This window comes from Lampetra planeri, chromosome 1 (genome assembly GCF_965212315.1).
Source record: "Lampetra planeri chromosome 1, kcLamPlan1.2.h2, whole genome shotgun sequence".
In the NCBI taxonomy this organism is placed as follows: domain Eukaryota; kingdom Metazoa; phylum Chordata; class Hyperoartia; order Petromyzontiformes; family Petromyzontidae; genus Lampetra; species Lampetra planeri.
Window position 1 is genome coordinate 12675757 of NC_136107.1, and position 24667 is coordinate 12700423.

General features: G+C 49.4%; 1 protein-coding gene across 1 annotated transcript in view; it reads left to right on the forward strand.

Annotated features, from left to right (window-relative positions):
- Positions 1-24667, forward strand: part of LOC144718129 (acid-sensing ion channel 1-like) — a 139100-nt gene that overhangs the window by 105725 nt on the left and 8708 nt on the right. The window contains exons 2-4 of the mRNA XM_078593889.1: positions 5681-5831; positions 5932-6059; positions 7655-7805. Coding sequence (XP_078450015.1) covers positions 5681-5831; positions 5932-6059; positions 7655-7805 — 430 coding nt within the window. The remainder of the gene's footprint in view (positions 1-5680; positions 5832-5931; positions 6060-7654; positions 7806-24667) is intronic.

Genomic DNA, 24667 nt, shown 5'->3' on the forward strand with positions numbered 1-24667 from the left:
GCTGGTTGGAAGGTTGGTTCACTTGCAGGGAGCACTGAAGGGCCGCGTGATCCGTGCGAACAATAAATTATCTGCCGTAGAGATAAGGCCTATACTGTTATACAAAGTACACCATGGCCAACAGTTCCCTGCAGGTAACACAGTAGCGCTGTTCCACAGTGGACAAGACGCGGCTGCCATACGTGACTCTCTACTCTGTTTTTAACCTGGAACAGGACAGCTCCTATACCCGTGTCACTAGCGTCCGTGTCGAGAACAAACGGCAGGAAGAAATCAGGATAGACGAGCGGGGGCACTTTGGATAGGTGCTCACGACGGGCTACAAATGCAGCCTGCTTCTCCACCCCCCACTTGAATCTCTGGTTCTTCGCAGTCAGAGCATGTAGAGGCTTAGCCACCATGGCAAACTGTGGCATGAATCTGTGATAGTATAACGCAAACCCAACGAAGCTGTGCATCTCACCCACGGACTTGGGGTCGGCCAATCTTGCACGCACGCCATTTTCTAAGGGTCCGTGCCTATTTCATTGGAACTAACGATGTGACCCAAGTAACACACGGAGGTTTGCAGCAAATGACATTTAGCGGGCTTCAATTTCAGATTAGCCAATCACATTCTAATGAACACGGATCGCAACCACTGGAGGTGTTCTTAAAAAGTGCGGCTGACCACGATAATATAATCTTAAGTAGATGAGGCAGGATTCCCACTGCAGGCCAGCCAAAACGAGTTCCATAAGCCGCTGAAAGGTGGCCGGGGCCGAATGCGATCCCATCGGGAGACAATTAAACTGGTAGAGTTCCTGGGGCATGTGGAACGCAGTTTTAGGCTTCGACTCCCCAAGGGGAAGTTGCTAAACCTCTGATAACAAGTCAATCGTAGAAAACAATGTACACAGTACAATGCGTCCAGGGGAGTCATCCATGCGTGGGAGCAGATACGCGTTGGCCACCGAGACCTTATTTAATTCACGAAAATCTACACAGAATCTAAGACTGCTATGTTTCTTAACCAGCACCATGGGCACTCCCCAAGGGCTGGTAGAAGGAGAAATGATATTGGCGGCTGACATCTCATCCACCGCCTGTTGCACATGCTCTCTCTCCAGTGGACTCAACCGATACGAGTTCTGACTAATCGGGCCGGCCACCCCGATATCAATGCAGTGTTGCAACAAGGAGGTACGGCCGATATCAAACTTAATTTTACTAAATACATCCAAAAACTCGCGCATCAGCAACCGTAATTCTCCTCGCTGCACCTAGGACAACTGCGGATTTTCCTGACACAACGCCTCTGCCCACGTCTCGTCCGATCCTACACCCTGTTCCACCGCACCAACAATCCCGTTGTGCGCAATCCCGGCACCCTCGCAACATGCGGCCGTTGCATGGGCCAGCATTGAGTACCTGTAAGAATGGCTCCTGGTTCAGGCAAAGGATCGTCTGTGCGCCGACCAGCGCTAGGCCACGGGTCATTGTATTGAAAGGAGTCATAAGGACGCCCGCCTCCGGGTCAGTACTTCGCAATCGCTTGTGGTAGCGCAATGGTATCAACATCTGCGAGCCTGGCAGGATTTCCATCGAGTCCCTGTTAAGGGCCTGGACCGTGACACACGCCACCACACATTTGCGTGGAGACTGCAAGAAAAACAGTCTATGGCCCGACGGCATCTCCACACATCCCTGATTAATCAGGATTATGAGGGGCATCTTGCTCAAAAAATATGTTTCCAAAAGGCAGGGCACCCGCCAGCGTCCTTGTAATCAACACAGGTCCAACCACCGCAATCTCGCCAATTTCGACGCGGGCCTCTATCTGCCCTATGATACCCATACTCCCTCCGTTCGCTGCGACGCATGCTTAACATGCTGGTTCCTCAGCGGCAACAAATTAAAAGTCACGTCCAATATAATGGTGGCGGAAGCACCTGTGTCCACCAGTACACGTACCTCGATCCCCTGGATGGAGCCCGACACCGCCGAGGAACCCGATGCGGCCGCGATCACCCGGTGCGCCAACTTCCTCCACTGTGTACCTGAGCTAGGCCACCCTTGTGCAGCTAGCCCCTGCCACCCGGTGGCACTATCAGTGCAATGCGGGGTGGAGATGACCCGTGGAACCCCAGATGCCTGAGATGGTAAAATGGGCCGGGTGTCTGGTGTGTCGCGACTCGCCTGTCAGAGTTAAGATGCGGCCGTCGGCAGAGCTGAGGGCGCCAGAGCCGTCGTCGGGGGCCAAGGTTGGTTTTGACACCCCTGTGCGACATGCCACGGCTGGCCGCAACGGAAGCAGGTAACAACGAACGGGCCTCCGCAGCAGGCGATCCCCCTCCTCGCGTAGTCTCCAGCTCCTCGGACGTCGCGTGGCCTCCTCTCGACTCCGACTCCACACTAGGACCGCGGCCGCAACATCTCCGTCCGGCAGCAGGTCCACGGCTGGCTGTCCCCCGACACATCGCGGCGACCAGCCATCCGACTCGCCATCTCGGACGGGTTCCCCCGTCCACGCCACCATCTGGCACCACAGGTGCAAGTTCTCATGGGTCTGCAGACATCTGGCGGCCCAACGGGATATCTGCTCATTTTCATCAACCACCGGCAGGACGACTCCAATCTCCCGCGCCAGCACCAACATGCTCTCCATAACGAGCGAGTTGAGGGTCTTCGGGTCCACTGCGAAGTACGCCACCTCTCCCAGCACCAACAACGCACTGCAGTAGGCGAGAGGCGTCTCGCCCTCCCCTCACCTCCGCTGCACAAACTTCTTGCATGTGTCGGAAAGTGGCTCATACACCTCTGACATCTTGGCATATGCCCCTTGAAGAGTAGCCTTCTTCTCCGCGGGGATGGCCCGGAACGCCATGAGGGCTTCGTCATCTAACGCTGTTGGCAGAGTCCTCAGTGCCTCCTCCTCGGTCCAGTTCACCGACCGGAAAGCCGCTTCAAAACGCCAGGTGAAGGCACTCCAATCACCCCCTGTGGCGGCGAATTCCCTGACAGGAGGTAATCGGCGGGTCCAATCGGTCCCTTTTTCACATTTTTCTGAAGCGGGCGTCACTTCTGGCGATTCACGCCCATGTCGAAAATGGCGGCCTCCGGCCATGTTTTTCCCGTGCGTTGCGTAATGGCGGCCACAGACCGCTTGTTCCCTGCGCCACGTGTAATGGCGGCCGCCGGACCCATGGACGTTCCCGCCGGAATGCCGATCAACAGCGCCTATTCCCTTCTCTCCGGCGTGGTCGGTGCAGCCCGACCCGCCGTTGCAGTCACCGTCATGAGCGTTACAAGCTGCGAGACCGTCAGCCGCAGGAGCTCAAGCTGCGCCATCATCATGCGCCATCCGTCTTTGGGCTGCGGCTGCGGGGAGAGTTGACGGAAAATACAGCGACGACAGCCAGGACCTGGACCCCACGACAGCCCCTAACCTTCGGTCACGTACCCCTTATATACCCCCCGGCGTGGCCAGGCCCAGCCTCCAACCACGCCTCCTAGAACCTTTGAGCAGGAGCTTCCTTTGCTGACCCTGCCTTTTACCTTTACCCCAGTTACGCCCCCCTTCTAGTATATAACACACCCATACTCATGATTATCCCTCCTGGTCAACAGATGGCACCCTGTCATTACATATGTATGTATGTTGAGCTTCTTTCACACCATACGTAGCCAACCCTGCTAATCGGAGGGCTGTGCTTATCTCTCACGCTCTGGCCCTCCCTTTGGGTTGAGGCAGCCGTCCGCTGATAATCTCACCTGTGCCCAACCCAACCTCTCCCTGGTCCTCCCAACTGCTTCCCTCACACTCAATTTTATTTTTGTCTATGACCTCATTTTATTTGCATTCCCCTCACCCCCATGTTTCTCTCCCTGTTCCCACTGCCCCCTCATTTCACCTCTTGCCCTAATGTTTAGGATGTAAATTGAAGTTGTGATATGAGCTACAATTTGTTTATTTCCAATAATCAACCTGTTTACTGATTTGATGCTCCCATTGTTCTCTGTGGCATTTCCTTATTCTATTCCTAATAATGTTTCAGAGTTCTGTATATACAATATTTGTTTTAGCATCTCGCCTCTTTTTCACTTGTTTGTAGTTTTAGTTAATTTTTTCTGTGACAGCAGAAATTCAATCATCCATTCTGATATGGGAGATGTCACAGATCCTGTAATCCACCACAAAGGTTAGACTTATAATCTGGAAAAAATTGCGCCGATGCGGTGTGTTGTGGATTACAGGAGGAATTAGCATCACATCTGCATCAGATACGTTTATTTCCATTTAATGTTTAATTTTTGGATAAGCCCGATGTATATTTGTTCTACGTATGAACAACAATTTCTATTTCCGGTTTTGTATATAACTACTGTATACAATCACATCATTCCCACATATACAAAATAAAAATAACACTGCCTTAAATATATAAGTATATATCGCTCTGTTGTAAATGTTCCTCCTGAGGCAGCGTTATTGAATGTCGAGTTTCCTTGTTAATTGTGCACCACTGCCAACTAAGCATCACCACATAATTTGTTCACATAATCGTGCACATCGCATAGTCACTGAAGAATGCAACTGTGGTTTCTTTTTATGTACCCAGTGTTTATTCGTGCAGGGTTGATGCTCAGTTTCTGGCTTTGCAGAAATAACACATAAAGACCCAATAACTGTTTCACCGTTCCTTTGTTCTCTACGTTTGTATTTGATCCAGTGCAAAGCGAGCTTTCGTTGGTCTCTGTGGGTTTTCTTGGTAGGGGGCTCTTGTAATTTATTTAATGGGGTTAACCAATGTAAAACAAGTTAATATTTTACTGTCAACAAACAACCAAACACCAATTTTTCGTGGAATATGAAACGACAAAAAAATTGAGCTTCTGCATTTTCCAGTCGTACCATATTTTCTTCTCACATCCGTTTGTTTAACCCTTTCGTGTGCTTCAATGTGGGTTTTTTAACGGCTACCATTAGTGTTTGATATCTGTCACTGCAGCATGTGGCTCTTCGGATAGCTGCGTGATGATAAGGATCACGTGTTTTCATTTTCTATGCTTGGCATGTAATTTGTCAGCCCGGGGTGCTTCAAGCATCCTTTATGCACACTCTAGGTACAGGTGACATGTGCCGAGTGGATTCGGTGCATTCCATAGCCGTGTTCCATAGTTCATTACCATCAACTGGCTTCCCAAAGCCAAGGCACGAGACCCAATCGCCTTCTGCCAGTTATTTTTTTCAAGGTCACCTGTAAGAGAAATCGGAATATATACATAAAAAATACACTCCTTCCATCTCTTCATATTGTCTGAAATACCTAATTTGTCCTTTTGTTTTGCTTTTTAACATGGACCATAAACCCTTATGCAAAAGAAAAGTCATAACGCTGCCCATCATTAGCAAGGTTTTGAATACCATATTTTGTTCACATCAGTGCTCCAGATGGAAATGTTGAAGACCCCAGTAAGAAACTGATTCGTCCTGCAGCCGACATTAACTGCCGTTTGCCCTCTGCGGAAACACCGGAGTGTATGAATAGGATCCGTTCTGAAAAGTAACAAGACAGTATATGTTCTTAGTGTTGAGTGCCGGTATGGAGTACCGTTTAATTTTGACCAATTTCGACCACTGGTTAATGTGAAAACCATACTGTATTTGTTATTTTCTGTGCGTGTGTGCATGAGCAAGGTATACACCCGCTACGGAAAGTGCTACACTTTTAATTCGGGCAAGGATGGGCGTCCACTCCTCACCAGCATGAAGGGTGGCATGGGCAACGGGCTGGAGATGATGCTGGACATTCAGCAGGACGAGTACCTGCCCGTGTGGGGCGAGACCGGTGAGTGGGCATGCACACTTGCCAATGCATCGACTCTGTGGCTGCTGCGGTTATGTGAGCGCCATGTATTCCCGTGCCCTGATCCCCCATTTGCTTTCAGACGAGACATCGTTCGAGGCCGGGATTAAGGTGCAGATCCACAGTCAGGATGAGCCACCTTTCATCGACCAACTGGGCTTTGGCGTGGCCCCGGGTTTCCAAACCTTCGTGTCCTGCCAAGAGCAGCGGGTGAGTGTTAACTTTGTGCAGGCTGCTTCAAGTCAGTTTAAGAGAAATAATTTCTTGGTTATGTCCAAATACAAATATTAGGTAAAATATGAAGTCTGTCGTGAAAACATGAGTTCAAGAATATCAATATTACAAATATACAGAGGCTGAATGTCATTCACTCATGAGGACTTGGAGTGCAATGGTGAATCCGATGTATTATTTTGTGCCCCTTGCACTCCACTTGGTTATTTTGTACACGTTGCAAACTGCCCACTTGCCGAGTCGAATTCAATTTATAAAATTCAAAGGCGGCCAGGTGAAGTGCTGGCCACCCACCCCCGTGCCAGTCCTCATAGGTGCTCGTTAACAACACTTGCCCCACAAGTCTGTTACGGCTATATGGGGAATCTTTGCCTTTGTCATGCTATATTAAACCTTCAGTTCGATCTGATGTGCCAATTTTCATTAAATTACAATTCATAAATTTATGTTTTGATAATATTCGCGAGACGATGTAAGTATTTGAAATTGTGCTGACATGCGTTCAAATGGTGTTCCCGTTACTTGCTCATAAATATACGGATAATTCGGTGCACTTTTCACACCTTTTAAAGGTAATTGACATGTATCTAAAATCAAGTAAAAGAAACTGACCTTGCAAATAAATGTGCATGTAATTAATTGCTTTTGCAATACCTGTAAAATATGTAGCACTTGCACAAAGTTGCAAAGCAATAATTACTATTGTAGTTCTTTTCGTTATGATAACATGACAAACATTTAATTCCTTGAAACACTAAAAGAATGTAAAAAAGTATTGTCCAACTCCCGCCCAGCCTTTTTTGCATGGCACACTAGTTGACAAACATAACATCTAAATGTTTGCAACCAAATATAGGCACAAATGAAAGAATACAAAGAAATATATTTCACTCACGATAAATCTCATGAGGTAGGCAAATATATAAACAAGGCATTTTTTAAAATGTACAATATGCATTGCCATGAATACAGACTAAAGTTTCGTGTGTCCTAATATGAGCTTATTTGTGCCAGAACACACTCTAATCTCCATTCTGCATTCAAGAGTTTTGTTATCAAAAGATTATTGTCCTCACTGTTCATCGCATTATCATGTTTAGAGCATATTCACGTAGTGTTGATGGTTTAAACTGTTCCAAAGGGAAACCTCTCCACCTTCAATCATGGCAATAATCCACATAGCCTTTCATAAAAAGGAACATTTGCATATAAATCGAAATTGTAATTTGTGGCCGACCCCATGCAGTGTCACATCTAGAGTTTGCTAATATTAGCATTCCGCCGTGGCCCACAGGCAGAGAGGGGGCAGCAGGCATAGAGACATCCTTAAGACACTCGATTAAGACTACTGTCAGCATTACTACATCGCTGACTAATATTTATTCTGATGAGCCATAGGTTTTAAGTATATATTTTATCGAGTGCTGCACATAAGCTGAACCTAAGCTGTTTGAGGGTAGTCGTTTTCAGCAGATATTGGCAATGATGGAGCTGCTGCTGATGGTGCTGCTGCTGATGTTGATGATGACCATGTGGGTGATGGTGATGACACCTTCTGTCGACTTGCCCAGCTCATCTACCTGCCTTACCCATGGGGGGACTGCAAGGACACGCCACCCGAGTCAGAATTCTTCGACACGTACAGCATCGCGGCATGCCAGATCGACTGCGAGACTCGCTACTTGGTGGAGAACTGCAACTGCCGCATGGTGCACATGCCTGGTGGGTATTATGTATGTTGAACTTCTTTCACACTCTACGTAACCAACCGTCTTGGAAGGACAACACAATTAACACTAAAAGCAGTTTTACACAGTTCTCCGTACAGCCATACAGACTCTCAGGGAAAATGTTGTCGGCGAGCAACTATTAAGGGCGGCACAATGATCAAGAAGGTGGCATTACCAACACAACGCTCAGTCACCTTTGTCTCCCCAGTACTGATATTTATTCACTGCACCAGCCACTCACTTAAGGCTGAGTCGACCTAGGGGAGGCCCATAATTGGTTCAAATATACATCACCGATATTGGCCGTGCAGTGTACCAGCCACTACACTACCAGGGTGTGGGGGGGGGCAAGTGCTGTTTGCGAGCGCCCATGAAGGCCGGACGGCACATGAGGGAGTGGGTGGCCAGAACTACTCCCGGCCGCCTTTGTCTCACTAGTGACAATATTTACACACCGCACCAGGTCCTCATTTGAGGCTGAGTCGACCTAGAGGAGGCTCATGACTGGTCACTCGTGTTGGCCGTGAGCGGGAATCGAACTTGGGTTGCCAGGTTCATCGAAGAACATGCTAACCGCTGTACTACTGCTCCCCAAAGTTGTTACACCCACATACTTGCACGCACAGTCCCACAACACAACAATTCCAATCACCCAAATTCAAGTCTGGCCATATACACTCTTGCTAATTGGTATCTGAGGATATCCTGAACCTCTCCTAGATCAACACAGCCTATATGACTTATTGCATTTTCATATTCTTTGGGTCTTTCGGTAAAGTCACATAGATAGGTTCAAAGAAAATAACAAAAACTATAACGTTTCGATTGCAACACAAGTGGTCGTCATCAGGAAAAAAGAAAAATATAAAAATGCTGGGGAGACAAAGACGGCCAGGTGTGATTCTGGTGACACCACCCACTGGTATCTTACGCTGGCTCAAGTTAGTTCTCCGTAAGTTGAATTTTCATCAGCCGCCGAAAAGGGTTACATGTGTAGTGAGTCCAACTAAGTCGCGGACGTTATCTTGGGAGCAACACTTTATTCCGCATTAACACGCAACACAACACGATCTAGACTCGGGTCTCGAATGCCCATCCAATCACGCTACGGCAGAACTAGATGCGGTTCGCTATCCCGGTCCGGACCACAAACGGGGCCCTGGACCGCGTGGCTAGAGGCTTCTTCTCCCTGACGTGGATCTTCGTAACACCAGCACACGAAGAACCCCGAGCTCCTCACGGGGCGCTCGTTATATGCCCCCGGGCTGGGGCTGGCTCCGCCCTTCACCTCGCCCACCTTCCAGGTTTCTTGAGCTCCTTCTCGAAGGTTCCCGAGAGCTCCTTTGGACCACGTGACCGCCCCACGGCCCCCATCCACCGGTGGCCCCCTTCCAATATCATCCGGTCACGTGACAGCAGGTCAACCAGCGTATCATGCCCCAAGGTAACCCTGGCTGGCTGACGCTCCCTCTCGCTCCCTCACCGGGAGCCCGAACCGCACACTGCTCGTGGTGCCTCCGCGCTAACCAGCACTCACCCAAGCCCTGCTAGGACTGGTACTACATCCCGTAACCCGGGCTGCCCGTAATGACAACACATTACCGTCCATGGCTTCGCAAGCCCCGGTACCATACAGTGACAAGCACAGTCACTACATCACCCCTCCCCCTTCATAGCTTCCAGTTGTCCTGGCTGTCAACTCCCCCCAAAGTAAGAAACCGACATATAGTTAAAAGAACAAAACAAGAAGTGTGCTCCAACAACATAACAAAGCAATAAATAACCCAACCCAACTGGACAATATATACACAAAGACAAATAAAACGACCGGTCGAACCGACATTCGCGGCGCACGAGATCCCCACAAATAACATCTCCCACCCACAATGTGTAACAACACCCGTGAGCTCGATGGCGAGCAGGATCAGCCAAATACTCGCCACGACTCCGCGAGCGCGACAGCCCATGACGGTGTGGGAGTGTGCAATGCGCGGGGATCACGCAAATCGAGTCTTTGAACGAGTCCGTGATGCCGGTCCTCCAGACGGATTGGGCTCGACCCAACTTGGGAGGGCCGTGGGGGGCATTAAATCGACCCGACAAAGCCGGTTCCTCACGAACAGCAGTAGGCTGGGTTGTCGGGTCCTCAGCATTCCGAGCATGTGAGGCCGACACGAGCGGCCGTGAGCGAGGCATCAGTCGCGCGGCACCTGGGGGCAGAACAGAAACACTCCTGAGGACCCGCGTCAGCAGACGCACGCCCCAGCTCGTTGGCCACACCCGACACTCGGCCCCTTCGATATGGAAATGAAAAAAACTCACACAGCATGATGAACAGTTTCAGTCGAGAGGGGTGCAAAAACCAGCTCCGCTTACCAAACCGAACCTGGACACACTGTGGCCGCACGACCTGAACCACATCAACCGGCCCTCTCCAAGGTTGCAGCAATTTAGGTGATGTGCCCACTGGCACCTGCGGTCAATGCAACCAGGCCCTGTCCCCCGACAACCAATCGCACAGGGAAACATGGGCACCTTTGAGCCGCTCGTTGGCCAGCTGCCTGGCCCGAGATTTAACACTGGCGGCCTCCCATGCCTCAGAAAGTTTCCCCATCATGAACGGAATCGTATCAGAAATTTTGGACACCTTCGGTGCGGGCGCATCCTGCAACTGGACATCGATGGGAGGATCATACTGTCTCCCATACATCATAAAGAAGGGAGAGTAGCCGGTGGACATGTGAGGGGTCATCCAATAAGCGGCAAGAACCGCGGGGATATGCAAATCCCAATCGACCTTTGACTTGCTGACCAAGTGACTCAACATAGAGGTCAGAGGCCGGTGTAGGCATTCGACCATGCCATCCGTTTGCGGGTGGTACGGTGACGTGCGTACATTTTTTTGTTCCCAGAAGTTCACAAACCTCATGCAGCAGCTTGGAGTAAAAGATTTTGGCCCGATCTATCGAGAGGCACTCAGGAGTCCCCTTATCCAGAACATAGCCATTAAGGAACGCCTCGGTGATGGCCACAACCGATTTGATTAGGGAGCGGCCAAGCCATAGGCCAGCGTGAGAAATACTCAACGCCCACGAGTAAGTATTTGTTGCCACGTGCCGAAGCGGGAAACGGCCCGAGAATATCGAGGGCAACAATTTCATTTACTCGTGACATCTGGATGGATTGCAGCAGAGGACAACAGGATCTCGCCAGCGGCTTCCGCCGGGCACATTGCCCGCAGCCTTTCAGCAGATTCTCAACGTCGGAGGCCATGGCCGGCCAATAAAAATCCAATTTAAGCGCGGCCAGCATCTTCTGCACTCCGAGGTGCAACAGCCATTTATGCACAGCCCACACAACCTCGCCCCGCAGGGTGGTAGGGACAATAGCATAATGGCGCAATCCTCCATCCCAATAGATGAGCAATCCTCCCCGCAGCACAAACGAGTTAACATCCCGTAGAGCCGTACCATCGGCGGTCACCCTAACACGCCGGGGCAACTTAAGGAGGGACGCATCTTCTGCCTGTCGACGTCCCCATACCTCATAGTCTAGACCCAAAGTTGCATCTCGCGCAACAGGGACGTCGCCCGTCCCCCCTATCACGTTTACGGCAGACGCAACGAGAGGGGAGGGGGAGGTCGAGCCGCACGGTTGATAACGACCCGAACCAGAAAAACACGCGCACTCTCCAGGCGCTGGCAATCGTGATAGGGCATCAACCCGTACGATAAATGACATTGAATGAAAAATCCTGCAGGATTTCAAGCCAGCGTGACAATTGACCGGAGGGGTGGTCCACATGCAAAGCGTATTGGAGCGCCGCGTGATCGGAGCACACTTTGAAGTGTCACCCGTACAAATATGGCCAATATTGCTGCACAAAAACCACAATGGCCAACAGTTCCCGGCGTGTAACGCAGTCCCGCTGCTCCGCCGGGGACAGCACCCTGCTTCCATACGCAACCACGTGCTCTACACCATTTACGACGTGGGATAACACGGCACTAATGCCGGTATTACTGGTGTCCGTGTCCAAAATGAATGGCAACGAAAAGTCGGGATAACGCAGGGGAGGGGCGTTAACAAGCCCATCGCGAATAGAGCAGAACATAGTCTCCTACAACTCCCCCCAATGAAATAGTCTCCCTTAGCCATCAGGGCATGGAGAGGTTGAGCAATGGATGCGAACTTTGCAACAAATCGGCGATAATAAGAGGCGAAGCCGATTTTAAAACTGCGCACCTTGCTGGCCGAGGTGGAGGTCGGCCACGTCCGAATGCAAGCAGTTTTCTCAGGGTCCGTCGCGATACCCAATTCTCCGACTATGTAGCCCAAGTATCAAACAGATTTTTGGAGCAGATGACATTTTCGGAGCTTGAATTTCAAGTTGGCCGCACGCACCTTAACGAAAACAGCCCACAGGCCATCCAAATGCTCATCAAACGTGCGGCCAAAAACGATGACATCTTCCAAGTAGATTAAGCACGAATCCCACTGGAGGCCCGCCAAAACCAATTCCATCAGCCTCTAAAAAGTGGTCGGCTTGGAATGGAGCCCCATCGGAATCCGATTAAACTCGAACAGCCCTTGGGGTGTCCAAAAATCCATCTTTGGCCTTGAGACCTCGTCAAGCGGCAACTGCCAAAAACCCAACAAAAAGTCAAAGGTTGAAAAGAAGCGCGCGCCTGCCAGAGCGTCCAATGAATCGTCCATGCAAGGCAGGGGGTAGGCATCCGCGACCGACACAAACGCAGACTGCCGTCGTGCTTCTTAACAAGGACGATTGAAGCACCCTATGGACTGGTGGATGGCGAAATGATATCCGTGGCCAACATTTCATCTACCACCGCATGAACATGTTCATTTTCAGCCAGACTCAGGCGGTAAAGATTCTGCCGAATGGGGGCGGCATTTCCCGTGTCAATATGGTGGCTCAATAGAGACGTCCGACCGATATCAAATTTAGACTAAAAATGTCAGAACTCCCGTTGGAGCACTCTCAGCTTCTCCATTTTTCCCACGGACAAATCGCCGCATTTCGAGCACAGTTTATCTATCGATGCCTCATCAACAACCGGAGGTCGTGAGATTGAATGCTGACCCCGACATTGCCCACGACATCCGCTTTCGGACACCGTGGAAGAACAACGAATACCAACAATAAACAGTAACAAGGAAAATGTGACGGCGTGAACAAACCTCCTATTAACGAAAAGTGACGCATAGCGAGCGAGTGGGTTGCGGCAGGACCGTCCCAGGGGGTAGAGACGATTTTGCAAAGGCATGAAGAGTGATCACCCTCAGGAGTCCTCAATGTTCCGTCCATGGACGTTAGGCGCTCTGGTCCTGTAGGCGGTACAGAACAATCCCCCTCACATCCTGTTTCCTCAGGCATGGCAGTCGGCGCACTGGACACATCAGATATTGGCCACAAGGGATGTGGGGATGAATCGACAGGATCGGGCGAGACATAGCTCTTTAACCGCGATGGATGCATGAACCAGCACCGCCGGCCCAACCGAATACATACACACTGCGGCTGCCGGACCTCAATAACCTCGACTGGTCCTTGCCAAGAACAGTACAGTTGTGGGGACGTGCCTACGGGCACTTGAGGGTAATGCAAGCACACCATGTCCCTCTTTTTCCAAGGCACTCCCTGCCCTCCCTCTCCTCGCAGGCGCTCGTTCCCGGGCTGCCTGCGGGCCGAATTGCTCCAAGCAAGCTCACGGGCCAACTGCAGCTGCTCAGGCGTTTGTGACATGGGGTTCAGCACCACCGACCCCTTCCGAGGAAGGTTCAATCCCAACTGAACTTGCACCAGGGGTTCGTGCTCCCTCTCATACATCAAATAAAACCACGAGAATCCCGTCGAGGCATGAGGAGCTAGTCTGTAAGCAGTGAGGACCCCTGAAATGTGTAGCTCCCAGTCCGACTGGCCGATGGTCACTTGCTGGCATAGCATGACAGTGAGGGTCCTGTGCAACCACTCAACCATCCCATCCGTTTGTGGATGATACGGTGAGGTACGATTCTTCCGCGTGCCCAGAGAATCGCACACCTCTTGGAGCAACTTGGAGGAGAAATTCCTGCCCTGATCTGTGAGGAGCTGCTTATCAAGAGCATAGCCATATAAAAAGGCGTTTTCTATAGACGCAGCCGATTGGTCAACCAGAGGCCAGGCCATAGGCCAACAGGTTAGATATTCAACCCCAACGAGGAGGTACTTGTGTCCTTTCTGGGAGACCAGAAAGGGCCCCAAAATGTGAAGGGCCACCAATTCATTCACCTGTAATACAACGATGGACTGTAATGGGATCTGCGGTCGCAGGGCACGAGATTTCCAAAGCTCACAATTGGCACAACCTTAATCAGGATGCGTACATCGGTTTCCATGCCTATCCAGTAAAACTCCTTTTTCAGCGTCGCCAACATTTTATGAACACGCCGATGCATCAATTTCTCGTGTATGGCTTTAGTAAGTTTTACCCTTAAGGAACGTAGGTACAACCAAAGAATAATGCTGGGACTCCCCTTCCCACCGCATGAGGAGTCCCTCACACAGCACAATGGATGGGCGACCTGCGGGCCCCGGCCCACGAGAAGCACAACGGCGCAACGTCAAGAGTGAGGCGTCATCAACCTGTAGCTTAGCCCACACATCATGGTCAAGATTCAGGACAGAATCGCGTGGTGACTGAGTGCCTTCATCCCACTTTGTCCCGGCTGCCGCCAGCACTGCGGGCGCACCCTCTTGCGAGGGCTTACATCTCGACGCCCCCGAGGCACACAGGCACTCTGAGTGCCTTTCCTGTGCACCACTGTGAATGAAAATCCCTGGAGTATTTCGAGCCATCGAGACAAGTGCCCGGATGGCTGGTCGATGCGCAGGGAGTACTGGAGGGCCACATGATCCGTGCGGACAACAAAGTTCCGTCCATACAAATATAGACGATAGAGCTGGATGAAATGGACCGTGGTCAGTAACTCCCTGCACGTGATGCAATAGCGCTGTTCAGCAGGAGACAGGACTCGACTGCCATAAGCCACTACCCTCTCTGTGCCCTGGACAAGCTGGGAAAGAACTGCCCCGATGCCCATATCGCTGGCGTCCGTGTCCAATATGAAGGCTTCATAAAATCGAGATATGTGAGCGGGGGGGGGGGGTGGGGGGCATCGTAAAGGGCGGCGCGGAGGGCGAAGAAGGAATTCTCCTCAGCCTTATCCCACCGAAATCTCTGGCCCTTGACCGTGAGGGCGTGTAGTGGTTTAGCATGGTGGCAAAATCCCTAAAAATAAGGTTTGTTCATGAAGCCATCCAGGTATATAAACATAGACGTAACTTAAACCTATAAGATAGATCAAAATTGAACAATCATTGGAAGGATGTTATTAACTAGGTAATGCCTTAACTGGTTGTGGTTGTTTCCATCTTACCTGCCGTTTACTAGTAGATTTGTATTCCCTCCCCCCCCCCCCCCGTGTCCCACACTAGGCCTCGGCAAGGTAAGGTAATTTACCCTTTTTACCGGGTAAAAGGGTAAAGGTAAAGGGTAAAGGTGTCGACAATGCCAAGGGGTAAAGTAAAGGGTAGGGTAAAGGTAGCTCGGAAGAATTACCCGGTAGGGTAAAGGTGGCGCGAAGTATTACCCGGTAAAAAGCTCTGTGGCGCAGTCCATGGCCTCCATTTAATAAGTAATATTTAAATAAAACTTTTTTTTAAATGCGCTTTTATTAAATGTACTAGTAATGGCAGAACTCCACGACTCCAGGAAGTGGCCCGAAGCTTGCCACAACGTCAGGGACCATGGTGATTTACAGCCAACGTCAGTTGAGCGTGGACAATTAGAGCCAAGCTGAAACATAACATGTAAAAAGGATTGTTTAAAAATATTTTTATGATAGAATATAGTATTGTCATCAGTTTGACATAAGTATACCAAGTGTGCAGTCGATACCACATTGGGAAGTGGGTTAAAATTGAGTTACAAGATTTGAGGATACAACAGCGACGACAACGATGACAACGACAACAACGACAACAACGACAACAACAACGACAACAACGACAACAACAAGCGTGTAAAATTGGAATCATTGAGAGTATTATATATGATTAAAGCGCTCTACCTAGCATTTACCGTTATAAACCTTTTTCATGTGTAGTACCCTAGTAATTACCCTGTAATCGGGTAATTTCTATGGGGTAAGGGTAAAAGGTAGGGTAAAAGGTAGGCTCGTTGCTTTTTACCTTTTACCTTACCTGCTAAAGGGTAAACGGTAAGGGTAGAGTGATTGTATTGTGGTAAGGTAAAAGGTAGGGTAAAGGTAGGCTCGTAGTTTTTACCTTTTAACTTTTACCTTACCGAGGCCTATCCCACACTCCGCTTCCCACTTCTAGCCCCGCCCACTTCCCCCACCCAGCCTCACGTCCTCTTCCCCTAGCGCTCACGCAGCCCCCCCCCTCTCTCTCCCCCCTTGCCTCCCCCTTTTTTACCTATATAACCTCTTGCCACGGCATCTCTCTCGCCTACTTCAGAATGTTCTTGCTGTGGTTGTTCCACCTGATGAAGATTGCTTGTGTTGCGATCGAAATGTCGTGATTTGTTTTATTTATTTTTTATTTCGACCTACGTGACTTTACCGAAAGAACCAAAGAGTATATTTTTCTCTTTGGTTCTTTTGGTAAAGTGGAACTGCTGGATTATTTTTTTCCGCCTGAGGACGACCGCTTGTGTTGCGATCGAAACGTCATGATATAATATTTTTTATTTTGTTGTATTTTTATACCTATGTGACTTTACTGAAAGAACCAAAGAGTATGGATTCCTGCAGTCATGAAAGCTTCAAATCAATAAGTATATGTAATTTTGTATCATTTTAAAGGCTTTTTGCATCAAATATGTATCATTTGAACTCCAGAGAAACGGTATAATGTTTGACCTAAGAATGCTTACATAGGTTTAATTGCGTCGGTATGATTATCATATTCAACATTCTTAATTCTATTTTCGCACACTGTGTGGATAAAGCCTCTGCCATTTTGTTCATTTTAGAGACATTCTCTAGCGAAGTGGTAATAATCCTGTGTCATGCATTTTAGAAATTTAACACCTGACATCTACGTTATTTTTTTCACATCCGCTGTTGGTAAATGTGTGAACTTTTTGAGAATTTCGAATTTTCACGTGTTTGTAATTTCATTAAATCGTGCAATGTTCCTATAAACTTTTTTCTGATTATCATTTGCTGTAGTAGAGCACTCAATTCAAAACATAATTGTGTTAGTTGTTATACTGGTTGAGATATGAGAGCTCATCATCCCTCCATGGGTTTATAAAATTACTACCATTTATGGGAGAGTTTCAGTGGTTGTCATTGGAAAATTAAACAGATTTAGTCCAACAGTTGAGCACTACTCAGTGATTTGAAACGTTGATTGAAACTATTATACATACAGGAATGTAATTACTTTAGACTTAATTGATGTATATGAATTGACACCGAAAACTCTACTAGGAGCCTCTTTATTTTATACACAACTAGCTTTGCTACCTGGCTTCGCCCGAGACTTGGATTCTTGTCTTGGATTAATACACAGCCTACGCGGAGGGTTTGGGGGCGGGGTGCGTGACATCAGCAGGCACACCGCATAACACTTCCGCATGCGGGTGACATCACAAATGTGACGTCACCGCTCACTTGCCGTGCAAAATATATCCATTATTGCGCCCCAAGAACAGGAACTCTGGCCGGTGAAAGCAGCGGTCCAGCAGGGGGCGACACCACTGGCTTCAGCACAGGTGGACCAGATGAAACAGCGTTCTCCTCCCCTCCCGTCGTGTCGATCAGGGGCACTGTGGGTGGTAAAGAAACAGACTCTGGAAGATCACCCTGCACAGGAGCAGCATGCCTGTTGGCCACTATTGTATTTATGCCCCTTTTTCCAAATTCATATTAAAAATAATTCGGCCAATATATATTTTTAATAATAATAGATATATATATAAAAACAGATACCCCAAAACTCTCAACTCTACCCCTCACAAGCCACACCAAGCATCTGGAGGTCGTAAAAAATTCCATTAAGCAACAAACTTCGGGGCAAAGAGACGTTAGAGACTATCTGTAAATCTCCAGATTGACAAAGGGCCTATGACCCGATCTTCGCAAAACATTCTGGACGATTCACAATAAATATGCAGGGCCAGAGAAAACACACACGCTCAGAGCAGAGACAAACAACCTTAATTCTAGATTTGAAGCTTTCGTGACTGCAAGGATTCACACTCTTAGTTATTTCGGTAAAGTCACGTAGGTAAAAAATGAAATTAAAATTAATAAAAATAAAACAATAAAAATCACGATGTTTCGGAGGCAACACAAGCTTCCGTCTTCAGGTGAAACCGTCACAGCAAAATATCTGTACCTTATATAGTGGTTAAGGGGGGAGGAGCCAGGAAGGGCAGCGGGGGAGGAGGAGTTGTGAAGTGGTGAATTACTGCTTTTGTTATACTGCTGGGTGGGTAAATGAATTAGATACGATTAAGCCGCTCTTTGTTATGCTGTTTGTGCGCAAGTCACTGTGGGATGAATGGACTCGTGGTCAGGGACGTGTTGCGCAAGTAACTGTGGATGTACATAATAGAAAAGGAGCGGAAATGCCCATGTTTATACCAGTGTTGGCTGACAATAAAGAGTACTGTTAAACGTTAGGGATGTTAACACTCGGTGAAGTAAAATAGTGCCTGTCAGATAAGATGGTCCAAAAGTGTGTAATTAAATCTTTTTTGCATGGTTGATAACATCTTGCCAATGATTACTAAGTTTGTACCCATCATCACGGTTGAAATTATGTCTGTGTTTGTATATCTGAATGGCTTCGTGTACAAACCTTTGATGGTAGCCAGAAGGCTTGCAGAGCACCTTAGTCTCGGAGAAAACAATCTCATGACAGCCCACCGAGTTGTAGCAATGATCGGCAACGGCGGACGACTCAATTTTGCCGTGTTTCAAATCTGACTTGTGCTCGCGGACACGATCAGAGACATGACGTTTAGTTTCCCCAATGTAACAGTCACCACAGCTGCAACTCAGTTTATAGACTCCAGGGTATTGCAAGTCAGGGATGACATCCTTCACAGATGGAATTAGATCACGGATTTTATGTACTGTACTGAATCGGACTTGGATCTTATGTTTGTTTAGAATTTTGGAGATCGTTTTGGTCACGCCTGCTATGTATGGTAACGTGACAGTTTTGATCGGAGTTTCAACAGCCGCTTGCGTAACAGTCACCACAGCTGCAACTCAGTTTATAGACTCCAGGGTATTGCACGTCAGGGATGACATCCTTCACAGATGGAATTAGATCACGGATTTTATGTACTGTACTGAATCGGACTTGGATCTTATGTTTGTTTAGAATTTTGGAGATCTTTTTCAACAGCCACAAGCGGCTGTTGAAACTCCAATCAAAACTGTCACGTTACCATACATAGCAGGCGTGACCAAAAATATCTCCAAAATTCTAAACAAACATAAGATCCAAGTCCGATTCAGTACAGTACATAAAATACGTGATCTAATTCCATCTGTGAAGGATGTCATCCCTGACTTGCAATACCCTGGAGTCTATAAACTGAGTTGCAGCTGTGGTGACTGTTACATTGGGGAAACAAAACGTCATGTCTCTGATCGTGTCCGCGAGCACAAGTCAGATTTGAAACACGGCAAAATTGAGTCGTCCGCCGTTGCCGATCATTGCTACAACTCGGTGGGCTCTCATGAGATTGTTTTCTCCGAGACTAAGGTGCTCTGCAGGCCTTCTGGCTTCCATCAAAGGTTTGTACACGAAGCCATTCAGATATACAAACACAGACATAATTTCAACCGTGATGATGGGTACAAACTTAGTAATCATTGGAAAGATGTTATCAACCATGCAAAAAAGATTTAATTACACACTTTTGGACCATCTTATCTGCCAGGCACTATTTTACTTCACCGAGTGTTAACATCCCTAACGTTTAACAGTACTCTTTATTGTCAGCCAACACTGGTATAAACATGGGCATTTCCGCTCCTTTTCTATTATGTACATCCACAGTTACTTGCGCAACACGTCCCTGACCACGAGTCCATTCATCCCACAGTGACTTGCGCACAAACAGCATAACAAAGAGCGGCTTAATCGTATCTAATTCATTTACCCACCCAGCAGTATAACAAAAGCAGTAATTGACCACTTCACAACTCCTCCTCCCCCGCTGCCCTTCCTGGCTCCTCCCCCCTTAACCACTATATAAGGTACAGATATTTTGCTGTGACGGTTTCACCTGAAGACGGAAGCTTGTGTTGCCTCGGAAACGTCGTGATTTTTATTGTTTTCTTTTTATTAATTTTAATTTCATTTTTTACCTACGTGACTTTACCGAAAGAACTAAGAGTACAAACAACCTTACAACTCGCATCTTCTTTAACGGTAAAAGTTTGAAACTCAGCAAAAAGAACAAATCAACGTGATAAGACTGCAGTCTACAATAGTGGCTTTATTATTAATTCCCTTATTTTACTCGTATTCACCACATATATATTATTTTATATTGTATCTTTCTATCTATGTAACTTCACCAAATGAACCAAATACATGAACCCCTGCCATCACGAAAAACTTAAGTCCAAACTAAAACTATTCCCCAGCATCGAAATATAACTCAAAATAAAACACCAATCCCTGGAGACAGACTCATAACGAAGCTTTGCAAATCCCTCAAAAAAATGACATAACGAGGAGCATTACGAATATTGATTATACATGAACGGAATAATAACCACGATATATATTAAGACCAGGGGTAACTCATAAGAGATGCAAGGAATACATCTAACACACAGGACCACGTAATATGTATCCCATAGAACCAAAACCTCCTGGCCACCTTTGTCTTCCAACGGTTCGGCACAAAAACATGCCAGCCATAAATCCGTATGAAGGGGTCTGGCCACGGGGAGAGGCCGCGGATGGCATCTTTTTTTTTTCTCTCTCGCAAGAGACGCACAGAGAGGGGAGGGGGTTTCACGTTTTTGGTTTAAGCACAAACACACATTACGCTGTTCAATCTGGTTTGAGTCTTGCTCAGTCTTGTGACTCAGCTTGCGATGCAGTTTTTGCGAGGGAGGCTCGCGAGGGAGTTGGGGCGAAGGCTTGCCGGCAGGCACCGACACCAACCATAGGTGTCGTGCCTCGAGAAGAGAAGGGACGAGGGGTCGTTAGGGGCTGAGTTCGGTATGAGCCGACAGAGTTGCGCTGACGAGCAATCAGCCGCGAGGAAGGGTAGAAACGCAAGAGTGCCACCGAGTGCCACCGAGCACCACCGAGTGCCACCGGGGGCCACCGGGTGCCACCGACCAAAGGGTGTCAGCCATCAGCGGACAAGTGGCGAGCGTCTTGTCGACTCGTCATCCAACAGGGGAAAGAGCCTGACCGGCCGCCCGTGAGGAAGAGCAGACCAGCACCAGCTGGGAACCAAGACATCCAGCAGCGGATGAGCTGCACGCGCTATCTGACAACGGAATCATCGCGCACCACGACGGCGAGCGTCGTGCCGACTCGTCATCCAGCAGCGGACAAACAGCTGCAAACGGCCACAGAGCACGGGAGCCAGCGTGCCAGCGCACGAGTGAACGAGCGCCGCCAAGCACCGGGCACCACCGGGGGCCACCGGGCACCACCGAGCGCCAAGCGACCGAGCCTCTTCAAGGACAACCTCGTGCCGACACCGCTCAATCTAGCTGCGGAGAGAGAAAGCAGGCAGCTCACTGCAGACGACCGACTGAACACAATGATTTTGTCCAAATAAATGAGACAAGTGTCCCATTGGAGCCCAGCCAAGACAAGTTCCATCAGTCTCTGGAACGTGGCAGGAGCGGCATTCAATCCCATGGGCAAACAGTTAAATTCAAAAGGACCCTGCGGGGTACGGAACGCGGTCTTCTGCCTCAAAGACTCATCGAGGGGCAATTACCAAAACCCAGAAGAGAGGTCCAGGGTAGAGAAGAACCGCACTCCGGACAAAGCATCTAAGGAATCGTCCACCCGATGCAAAGGAATAGGCGTCTGCCATGGAGACCTTATTAAGGCGGCGAAAATCCACGCAAAACCGGAGGTTGCCATCCTTTTTCTTAACCAAAACTACCGGGGTGCCCCATGGGCTAGTGGATGGCGAAATAATATCAGCGGCCAACATGTCATCAACGGCATGCCGATGTGGGTTCATCCGAATGGGGCTAGCATCACCCGTCTCAATACGATGGGACAACAAGGACGTCCGACCCAAGTCGAAGTCGTTTTTGCTGAATACATCAGAAAATTCGGACAACAACATACGCAACGCCTCGCGCTGAGCAATTTGGCGATCCATCGATCATCAGCCGGACATTTATTCCCGACAGCGCAGACAGCCTGCTCAGGCGTATGTTCCACACGTTCGGTAAATGCGGTGGTAGCGTGGACGAGAACAGTACCCGCGGGCACGATAACATCACCAAGGCCCCCATTCAAAACCTGCAAAAACGGGGCCTGACCCGTTCTGAGAATGGTTTGAGCACAAACCAACTTCAGCCCTCGTGTAACAGTATTCGAAGGCATCAATAAAATCCCATTCACCCCGACGTCACAATCGATTTTCTTGCTATAACGGAGCAGAATCAACACTTGGGATCCCAACGGAACCGTAACGGTGGCATCAACCAAAGCCTGAACCATATCCGAGGAGGCCGGTCGTGGAAGCGGCGATGGCAAAAAGCACAATTTACGACCCGACGGCAATTCGAGACATCCATGATCCACAATAATCTTAAGCGGCATTCTCGACAAAAAGTCAGTGCCTAGCAAACATGGCACGGCCAACGTACGCGAAATCAGAACGGGTCCCAATGCACGAATATCCCCAATGGTGATGCACACGTCCACCTGGCCAATGATGCCCATACTACCCCCGTTAGCAGCAACACACACATCGTGCACCGGCCGAACACACGAAGCAGGGATCGATAACAAATGAAAAATAACATCTGAAATGATAGTGGCAGACGCCCCCGTATCAACCAAAACACGGACATCAACCCCCTGAACAGTGGCCGCCACCGTCGACGATCCTACCGCCGCGGCAACCACCCGTCGAGCCAATATTTTCTACTGCGTCTGCGAAACCGGCCAGCCCTTAGCAATGGTACGTGAACACGAACAATTTAACTAATTGTCCCGATGCGATGCACCCGTCTCGGTGGCATGAGATGAATGAGATGGCGAACGTGCCTGGGTGCCCAATGTGTGCCATCTCGCCTGTATGGAGGGACGTGAAGGCGGATGGTCGGCTGCAGGAGACGCGGTTGGCGATCCGGACGGCGACGCAGAATGAACGCGGCACTCCCGAGAGTAATGGCCCACACAGCCACATCTGTAGCACGTGACGGGAGCCTGCTAGGGGAGCAGATCGTCGTCCTGTTGTGGTCGGTAGATGTTTTGGCGACATCGACCATCTTTAGGGCGCCGATTCCAGCGAGGGACAGCCGCTGCAACGTCGCCCGTCGACGGCGCCTCCTCGGGAATGACGACCACTTTCGATGGAGACCAGCCGATGGGCTGACCATCCTTAGCTGGATCCCCCGTCCACGCCGCCATCTGCGCCCAGCGCTTCAAATTTTCATATGTGTTGAGGCAACGCGCGGCCCACAAGAATGTCTTTTCGTGGTCGCACGTGGGAAGAACAACATCTATCTCCCTAGCCAATGCCAACATGCATTCCATCACCAGGGGATCTAACAGTTCCTGTGTTACATCGGGGTATGCATCAACTGCCAAGGCCATCAAGGCGCTTCTGTAGGCGAGATGCTGACATTTTCTTGTTTTGTCGTCTGGCAGCTCGTAGACCTCCACCATCTCCATTTCCTGAAAGGCTTGTGTAAGCGTCTTCTTCTTTTCGGTGGGAATGGAGCGAAACACAGCCAACGCATCGTCGTCCAGCATGGTGGGCAAGGCAATGAGCGCCTCTTCCTCTGACAATCGGACGGATTTGTAGGCGGCCTTGAAGTGCCAGCGAAAGGCACTCCAATCACCGCCAGCAGCCACGAACTCGTGCTTGTGGGTCAGGCGTCGGCCCCGGTCGGCACTCTCCTTCGCAGCGGGCGTCGCGATAGACGGCGAAACTTCACGCGGCAGCGACAAACTAGCAGCCGACGCACCGCTCTCCGCAGTGGTGGTCAAACTGACGGCTGTGACACGCAAACTTGGCGGGAACTGCGAAATGGTGGCCGTCTCCACCCCTGACCAAAGGGGGGACCCTTTGAGGCACCGTCACCGGCCCTCTGCACGTCCACCTCCGGACGGTCCACCACCGGACTACCTCCAGCGGCGATCGGCGTGACAAGCACAACAAGGCGGAGGAGTGCTGTTGTGCTCGTCAGGGCGAAGCTGTTCAACCGGCTCCGCCGCGCCGTTCGCCGCAGGTGCGACATCGGCACCTGTCGTGGGCTCCATCACCGGGGCCATGGCACCCGGGGTCGGCAGGAGCTGAGTCGCCGTCTCATCGTCATTGGAGGACACTGCAGATGGATTCTTCTTTTTCTGATGTTTAGACATCGTGTCTTGCATAGAACTCTATCAGAAAAAGTCCACTTCTTGACACCGACGTAATAAGTGGCTCCGACACGGTAAGAACTTGAAGTCGTTTATTAATAAATCTTCGGTACAGCTTGGTTGTCTCTTGTCTCACTCTCACTACGGAATATTCGCCGCCCAGGCGGCTGCGCTGCCCCGCGCCACGTGGTGCTCACCCGCTCGCCGACACG